The sequence below is a fragment of the Arvicola amphibius genome, chromosome 10 (assembly GCF_903992535.2).
Source record: "Arvicola amphibius chromosome 10, mArvAmp1.2, whole genome shotgun sequence".
Taxonomy (NCBI): Eukaryota; Metazoa; Chordata; class Mammalia; order Rodentia; family Cricetidae; genus Arvicola; species Arvicola amphibius.
In genome coordinates, this window is record NC_052056.1 from 92,804,179 (window position 1) to 92,813,540 (window position 9,362).

The following is a 9,362-nucleotide window of genomic DNA, read 5'->3' on the forward strand; positions in this document are numbered from 1 at the left end:
CTAGGCTCTGACTCTAAGAAAGGAGGTGGGAAGGGAGGGAACTGACCTGCCTGCAACACCTCCCCCAGGCTCCCCGCAAAGGTGGGAAGAAGGGCTTTGGCTACAGACAGGGAGAAGGGATGTAGGCGCTGACACCAATTAGGGAGGCAGGGAGGGATCTAGGCTCTAACTGCACCACTGTGTTCCTAGTCCTCTCGATCTGGGGAAGGGGATCCTTGTGTGTTCCTTGGTCTCTTCCTGGACAAGGCACTGAGAGCTTGGGTCTCTCTAGGGACAGAAAGCACCAGAGCAGCTGCCTCTTCCGGTGCTGTCCCCAAGGGAACAGAGGCCAACTTCCCATGGTTAGCTCAGCCTCCTTACAGGGAGGTTCCTTGACTGAGCATTTTCTCCCAGCTGAGGTACACTACCAGCACACCGCTCATTCACTTTTCCTTGCTCAGGGCTACCCCACCCAGCCTCCAGGGAGATTACCCAGGCTACAAAATCTCTAGGAATTGTGCACTCAAGGCTTTTGGGAAAAGGACCCGGCAGGAATGGCATACAGAAGTAGCAGCTGGGCCCCGGAAACCTGGACCACTGGTCTGGCTCTAATCTTCTGGGAGGCAGAGCCAACAAGAAGTCTCTGAAGATGCGTGCTGGGTCAGCAGGCGTCTGACGCAGCATCTAAGGCCTTCCTGGTAGACCAGCCCAGGATTTACTCCAGGTCAGGGGCACAAGCACTCAATCAGAGGACTCAGAGAGGACGCACAGCCAGGGAACCTTCTGCAGGTTCCTCCATCTCCCCCTGGCCCAGTGCTTCTCAACCTTCTTAATGCTGCACCCCTTTAATACAGTTCATGTTGTGGTGACCCCAACAGTAAAACTGTTTCTGTTGCTACTTCATCAATGTTATTTGTCACTGTTATGAATCGTAATATAAGTATCTATTATGTGACCCCCCAAAGGGGCTGCGACGTACAGGTTGAGAACTGCTGCCCTAGACACTCATCGATACAGCTGGAAGGCTGGGACATTGGTAGCAGTAATAGGGCTTTTTCCTTCCCTGGGTATCCATGAGGGCCTGGGTTCAGTCCAACCCTCTCCCTCCCCCTCCCTCCCCCCAAATTAAGAAATGTGTTGTTTTATTATAAACACAGATAAAGTAAATTTCCCCTGCAGCTCTGGTGGAACAAGCATGTTAGGGTCCAGTGACTTGTATCTATTACTGAGGGACTTACCCCGGATGCCCCCCCCTTTATATAAACATTAGTGGTTGGAAATATAGCAGAGGGCTTGCATAGCAAGCCCAAGGCCCTGGGTTTGGTCTCCAGCATGGCGGGGGGAGGGTGGGGGGCAGACGACAAAACAAAACCCAAGGCTGGGTGATTCTATGGCAGCCCCACTGTAACTCAGTCCTGCAGGGCCCCTAGTTGATCCCCAGTGGTAGCTATCACATCCCACCGCAGTGCCTGGGGCCTGCTGAGTTCCTCCCTCACTTCCTTCCACTCTGTGCTTAACTGTCACCTCCCTGGAGGGCTGTCTCTGGCCTCTGACACTGCTCTGTCTCTTCTCTGGCTTTCTTGCTAGAAGGCATAGAGCCACGTCCTGGGAGGGGGCAGGACAGAGTCCTGAGGATATGGGTTACATAGGGCAAGTTTTGCAGTTAATACCCTGTGGGTGACCTCTGTGCCTGTTTCCTCATCAGTCAAACTGCTTCAGTAACAGCACTTTAGACTTGCAGGTTGTCCTGAGGGGCTGTGGAGGACAGGTGCTTGAGAGCGGCTGACTCGGAGGCCCCCGGGGATTCCACCTGGAAGGGCAATGCATAAAGACAAGGAAGGCAAGAAGTGGGATAACTCATGAGCCGTCCCCCACCTCGTGGCTGAGAAGCGGGGCTGTCTAGTCCTGTCACACAGCCCCTCCTGCTATCGCAGCTTTATCAACGGCAAAGGGAACAAAGGTTTTCAATGTCACGTAAGAGGTTTGTGTCATTGGAAATGGAGCCTCAGGTGTCCTGTGGAGGGTTAGGTTAGTTGTCTGTCAGCCATGTACCAGGGCAGCTGTGATCTTTCTCGGAGCTGTTTTCCTAACTGTGTGGGGCAGGACACTGTAGTTTTACTCTGCTTCGGTGAGTGAGCATACACCCCTGGGCCGGGTATGGGGAGACGGCGATGGGGATCCAGGCTCTGATGATGAACGGGAGGGTAAGGAAGGATCCAGGTTTAGATGACACGCAGGGAGGTGTGGAGGTAAGGATCTAGGCTGACTATAGGCAGGTAGGGATCCAGGCTCTGACTGTAGGTGAGGAGGTAGGGAAGATGGATCTGGGTTCTGACTATGATATGGAAACTGTGGGTCCTTCCTCAATTCGGGATCCTCATGTCCCTCCACTTCAGAGACAGCTGAACATGCTTGCTCCCTGCATCCCTCAGCTGGGTCTCACCCCTCTCTTGGTGTTATGGAGTGGGCCGTCCAAAGCCAGGGACCCTTGCCTCCTTCTAGCGCTGCAACAGAGAGGGACTACCCTTGGGACTCTCTCCTACCTTCCTTCCCTGCCAGTTACAGGGCAATAAAAACAATCCCTATTTCTCACATGAGGATAGGCAAATATACCTTTGATGGTTATGGTAGAGGCTGGATTAATACTAAAGAATGCTTGAAGACTGGAGAGATGGCTCAGTGCAAGCGTGAGGACCCAAGGTCAGATCCCCAGCATCCATGTAAAGTTGGAACAATGGGGGACATCTGTAGCCCAGTGTGGATGGGTGGACACAGGAGCACCTTGTGGGTTCACTGGCTAGCCAACCTAGCTGAAATGACAAGCTCTAGCTTCAGAGAGAGACCTTATCTCAAAAAGTCAGGTAGAGGGTGGCAAGGTGGCTCAGTGAGAAAAGGCAGCTGTCGCCAACCTGACCACTTGAGTCTGATCCTCAAAGACATGGTGGGAAGGGAGATGCCCACAGCCAACCTCTGATAACAAGTTATCCACATGCATACCACCACGGCATGGGAGTGAGTACACACGTGGGTATGGCTGATCAGGTTGGCCTGCAGACCAGTGACCCCAAGGATTTGTCTCCACCTGTGGTGTAAGCACTTCCTCAGAGATTCAACATTCCCTCCTTCAGGAAACTCCTTAGGCAGGAAGGCAAACAATTGAAAATAGCTTCAGGAAGTCCCTGAAACTGACCAGATTCACTATCTCCCCCCCAACACTTCTCCCCCAGTAAGCAATAAAAGCTGAATTCCTCTCCGAAGAGCAAACCCAAGCTGCAAAGACCACTCTTAGACATGTAATGAAACTCTCAGACAAAACTAGTTGCCTGGACAGAGGTTAAGACCGATAAGGACACCACCTGTTGAGTTGCCTTCAGGCTGTGCAGTGTGCTCCAGGTTCCCAGCTTTGAGAGTATCACCCATTTGGGGCTTTGGTGATGCAGCTGTCTTGAATCACTTCTCCTGTAAGTAACCCTTTAACCATATTTTTCTGTAAATAACTCCAATAACTCGTTGATTCTCCAAGTTGTACTTTGGTGGTATCCGTATTTGGTCTGTCGTGGGTTCCCTATCTGCCGGGAGTAGACATGTGTGTTGCATCTCCATAGGAAGAGTTTATCACACAACACTACTTCCCCAGTGCTCGGACTATACATGTACACCCTTTCATCTGGGGGTTCTGGGGATGGAACTCAGCTCCTCAGGCTAAGTGGACTCCCCAGTCATATATCAGCCCCTCCATATCAGAGATCCTCCCTCCTCAGTCACTATCCTAAGTCAGGCTTAGGAGACAGACCCCTGAACTACGACAGTCTCGTCCTGCCAAGCTGCGCCATCTGCCCACTAGGATGACAATCTTCAATAAACAGCAGGCTGCCCAGCTAGCTGTCTGCTGCCTCTCTATTGTCTTCAGAAGGGCCTAACGCTGGCATTTAATGCCCACGCCAGCTCAGTCTCCACTTGGTCTCCTAACTGCATCCCTTGACGTTTTCACCACCAATAGTCTCCACAGTCTTGTCTCCCTGAGTGGATGGTCTTTTTGTATGTCAAGATCCCCTCGTGGGCCTCCCTGAGAGACCTTCTGAGCATATGTTTTGAATCCCTGGATGTGTTGCCTGCTTTTCTTCTGGCCTCAGAGTGGGCACTGTGTATTCCTAGTGCTTTCTGGTCATGTGACTTCAGGCAGAAACACAAACCTCTCTGTGCCCCAATTTTTCTTTGGAGATACAACTAGAATCTAACTATGCAAAGTGTTCAGAATCCTCAGTGTTAGAAAAGGCCGCCTTAGTCTTCTGTTTGAAACAGGGTCTCAGGTAGCTCAGGCTGGCCTTGAACTTACGATATAGCACAAGGTTGCCTTGAGTATCTTTCCTCTTTGTTTCATGGAATGCTCCTAGTGGGACTCTGGGCCACCTCTAGGTGCCCACTTCTCTACTGATTTTTTGACCACAGCCATGTTCTGTGTACAGCTGGAGGCCAGGGCTGTTTTCACTAGCTGACACGTGTATAGCCAGTTATCTAGGGACAGTGGCTAGGATTCCCTTGAGAGCTGGTGTGTCTTTCCCCTCCCTGCAGCAGGAGAGCTCAGGGAACCTACGGCAGGTTGCCCTAGCCCTCCTCTTCTGCCTGTTCCCGCTCCTCTATGGAGCATGGTGAATTCTACCAGCTTCAGACTGAAAAAAAAAAAAAAAAACACATCCTGGCATGGGGTGGGGAAATGCTCAGCTGGTAAAGTGTTTGCCTGAATTCAGTCGGATCCCAGCACCCATAAAAAAAAAAAGCTCAACACATCAGTGTGCATCTGTAACTCCAGCACTGGAGTTGGAGGGGGCAATGTGGAGATGGGAGGATTCCTAGATCTCACTGGTTAGCTAGTCTAGGCCAACCAGTGAACTCCAGATTCAGTGGGAGACCCTGCCTCAAAAAGTACCGTGGAAGGCACCAGAGGAACCCACCTGCCATCTACCTCTGGTCCCACATACATGTATGTGTACCTGCACACACACATGCACACAAACATACACACACACAACTACACCTGAACATAGTATAACTAGACTTTTTTATTATTCCATAAACAATATAGTATAACTACTGACATAGAATATACATTACCTTAACTGTAAGTCACCTTAGGAAGATTTTGTTTGTTTGAAACAGTCTCATGCAGCCCAGCTGGCCCTAAACTCAGTACATAGCTGAGGAGGAGCTTGGATTTCTAACCTTCTATCTCCTAAACGCTGGCTTTACAGGCATGTGTTAGCACGTCTGGTTTATATGGTGCTGGGGATCAAACCTAGGGCTTCATGCATGCTAGTCAAGTACTCTACCAACCAATACATCCTTAGCTCCTAAGTAGGATTTAAAGTCTACTAGACAAGATGAGGTATGGTAGCATGTACCTGTAGTCTTAGATACCGTGGAGGCTGAGGCAGGTGAAATGCTTGAGCCCAGGGGTTCCAAGCCAGCCTGGACAAAATATACACATACACACACACACGTATATGTGTGTATGTATGTGTCTATATATATATATATATATATATATATATAGACATATACATATGTAAACATACAAATGGAGATAATTGAGTAGGTAAAGGTGCTTGCTGGGGAAGCCTGACAACTCAGGTTTGGTCCCTAGAACCCATATAAAAAGCTAGATATAGTGGCAAGCACCAATAATCTCAGCTCTCCTACTTCTGATGGGAGGAGATGACAGGAGAATCATCTGGAAGCTCTCAAACCTGCTAGCCTGAATTAGCTGCACAGTGCCAGACGCAGCCTTAACAAGGTGGAGTTGAGAAGTGACTCTCAAAATTTGTCCTCTGACCTCCATGCACAACGCGCTCCTGAAATGCACATATGCCCCCCTCAATATAACAATGCAACAACAAACATACCACAGAAAAAGCAAGCTCCTTGTTTTAAGAAACTGAGGCTGAGGACCTACTAGAGATAGCAGGCAAGGACGGCACTAGGAGAAACATCCAGGTCATAGGAGGGCCTTGCTGAGGGCACCCACCCGTTGGCCAGTGCGTCTTACCTGAAGCAGTCTGCATGCCAGTCAGCATTCAGGGCCTGGAGGTACTGGCCGTCATAGATCTTCTGGCCACAGCTCGCACACACAGGCAACTCACTTCCTGCTTGGGGTAGAAACCAAATCAGGAGCCATTTTTAAGAGGGTAGTTTGCAGGAGGTCTAGCCTGCCCAGCTCACTGCAGGTAGACTTAGTGCTCACACACTGAACCTTTCTCTACAGGACGAATGCCCGGTGAGGGGATAAAAGATGGCAATCTCAGAGTCCTGCTTGGACACTAAGTCGCCAAGCCTCTCTGGACCTATCTGGAACATGTAGAGGAGAACAGAGGTGCTCCCTTCAGAGGCAGCAAGTGTAAACGGGGAGAAAGAAGACAGAATTTAGAAACAAGGTGGAGGGTGGCACTTTCGTGACTGCCTCTTCTGCCCGCCTGCCCAGGAAGAAGTGTGAAAAGGGGCAAGGACTGGCAGAGCTTGGCTGGTCCATCTCAGATTAGAAGTAGCAGGGGAGGAAACCCAAAGGTGGTAGCTTTCGTTGAACCGTGATGAGGGACCAGGACTGAGAAGCCAGACACCCTGGCAGTTCTTTAAGGCAGACACTATACATGCTTAGTCATCCCCGGGACCTTGCACCCCTGGAGCTGGTGGGCCCTGCAAAATAGCCTCGGCCTGTTCCTCTTCATTCTACAGACTCCGAAATCTCAGCTGCAGAGAGGGGACCTCTCTTTATGATACACAGCCAGGCTCTGAAGCCTTCACCTCTTCAAGCACCCAAGCACCCAAAGTAGTGTGTTGTAAGTGCCCGTGGGCCTATGCCCTCAACAGGACTTCAGGGATATGTGTGAGTGGGAGGCAGAACAGGGCTGGAGAGACCAGAACCTGTCTTTGACCAGATGACCCTGCTGTGCGGGCTTTGAGAAAGAAACCTAGGGGAGATCCCAGACTGATCCAGGCTGAGGGAATCTCAGAGGCCTCTGAACCCCAAATGTAGTGCGGCTCTAAGCCTGGGGCCCTCTCAGTGAGGCAGGACTCTAGCCAAGACTGATCAAATGAATACTAGAACACCAGGATTGGTGCAGGGGAAACCGGAGGTCACGGTATGACAGAACTGGCGGTGTTAGAGACCTCTGCAGCATTCTGTCACCGGATCCAGTGTGTCTAGCTTTTCAGTGCTTTTTTATTTTTTATTTTTGCCCCGTCCCCCAATTCATCTAGTCCCGAACTGCACTGGTGGGGAAACTGAGGCTCCCGGTGTTAAGTGACTGGTTCAAGGTCAGTGAGTCCCGCAAACGCGAGTCTGCATCTCAGGTCCGTGGTTGCTGTCGTTTGGTTCTCCCGGGTCAGACTGGATCAAAAGGCCCCCCCCCCCCCACCGAAGAGCGAGGACCAGGGTGGGACAGAGAACTAGGGACTAAGGTAGGTGCTGGATGAACAGTAACCTGGGAGATGGGTGAAGACAGGATAGGGTAGGAGAAGAGGAGCTTCCTCCATCCTCAAGAAAGCAGCTCATCCCGGGGCTAAGGAAGGGAGAAAGGGTGGGAGGGTGACAGAGAATGGCCTGCGGGCTTCGGTAGGACAGGCGCGTCCCTAGGAGGCAGGGGCGCGGCCTTGCAGCTCCTCGGGCCCCTCAGATACTCCCGGCTCCCCTCCCCCGACCCCCAGCCCGGCGCACCTTCCTCTCCCATACGTTCTTCCCTCCAGGTGCAACAAAGTAGCGTCAACCTCATGCACTCGGCGGGGGGCGGGGACCGCCGGCAACCGGCGGGGCACCGGAGAGCTGGGGCCGGGCCCGCGAGCTCGCCCGCCGCCGGCCCGGGAAGGCGGGAGGCGGGGAGCGCGGGGCCGGAGCCGAGCGCTCCGCTCCGGGCTCGGCGATGCCGCCGCTCTGCACTCCCACGCCCGGCTTGGGGACACCGGCTCCGCGCTGCCGCCGCCAGAGGAGCGCGGAGGGGCGGGCCGGGGCGGGCCTGCGAGCTGCGGCAGGGGCGGGGCGCGTGCGACGCGGCCGGCTGGAACTGCCCCTGCGCGGCTCCGCCTCCGGTATAGCCACGCCCCTCAGAGACAAACCCGCCCCCCGCAGGCTGACAAGGGGCCTGCGGGCACTGCGGGTTGGAACTGTCACTGCGAGGCTCCGCCCATCACCGCAATAACCACGCCCCTCAACGACCATCCCGCCCCGGAGTGGTAACCACTTCTCAGCTGCAGCCACGCCCTCTGCCAAGGGGCCTGCCCGCCGCGGCATTGGCGGAATTGTCCCTGCTCGACACCCCCCCCTCCTCGGATGAAGCCCCGCCCCCTCAATGACAACCACGCCCTCTAAGGATCGGCGGGGCCTGTAAGCCCCGGAAAGGGTGGAGCTGAATTGTAAATCTGCTTTTGTGTAGCTCCGCCCCCTTATCGGAGGCCACGCCCCTCACGGCGGCAGTTTCGCCCTCTGCCGCACAGCTGGGGCTGCAGAGCCTGCACTCTCACGCCCACCATAAAACCCGCCTCTAACCCGCCTCTTTCTCCCCATCCTTTTCTGCCTTTCATTCATTATCAGCTTTACTAGGGTGCGCCCCAGGACTACTCAGCGGGTTTCCTTGGAAAAGGCGCCTCCCTTCACAATCTTCCGGGAGCCTTTCTGGTCCACCCCACTGGAGTTAATCGCCTGGGACGGATGGTGGCCTTGGGGACCCTGAGGATGCTGCTGCTCTGGATGAGATGGGGAGTCAGTTGGGTCAGAGGCAGGGTAGAAAACACGGATATGTATTATATAGCTTAGCCGGTAGAGTGCTTGCCTAGTATGTATGCTCCAAGCCTTGGCTTTTATCTTCGGCACCACATATATCCAGCATAGGGTGCACACCTATAATCAATCCCAGGACTTGCCTCCTATTCCAGATTCTGATTGAAACCTTTCATCAGCTGAGACTCAAGAATTCCAACACAATTAAGACCATTTGCTTAAGGGCTTTTGAAAGGGTTTCTGTACCCCGATATTAAGTCTCTCCGACGATGCAATAAATCAGATCAGGGCAAATTAATAAAACCAGGTTTAATCTGAGCAAAGCATCTCCCTGCCAACACACTGGTTGTAAACATACAATGTTATCTGAATCTCTCCAGACTCTACATGTTCTAAACCCCTTGTAGCACCTGATTTTACTTTATTACATTAAAATCATATCCAAGGCTGGGCGGTGGTGGCGCACGCCTTTAATCCCAGCACTCGGGAGGCAGAGGCAGGCGGATCTCTGAGCTCGTGGCCAGCCTGGTCTACAAGAGCTAGTTCCAGGACAGGCTCTAGAAACTACAGGGAAACCCTGTCTTGAAAAAAAAATCATATCCAAGGCACCTGGAGAACC

The 9,362-nt window shown here is 52.7% G+C and overlaps 1 protein-coding gene across 1 annotated transcript in view; it reads right to left on the reverse strand.

The window, feature by feature from the left end:
- Positions 1 to 7,853, reverse strand: part of Limk1 (LIM domain kinase 1) — a 32,141-nt gene extending 24,288 nt beyond the window's left edge. Inside the window, 2 exon segments of the mRNA XM_038345368.1 lie at positions 6,023 to 6,119; positions 7,688 to 7,853. Coding sequence (XP_038201296.1) covers positions 6,023 to 6,119; positions 7,688 to 7,742 — 152 coding nt within the window. The 5' untranslated portion in view covers positions 7,743 to 7,853.
- Positions 7,854 to 9,362: the final 1,509 nt, after the last annotated feature.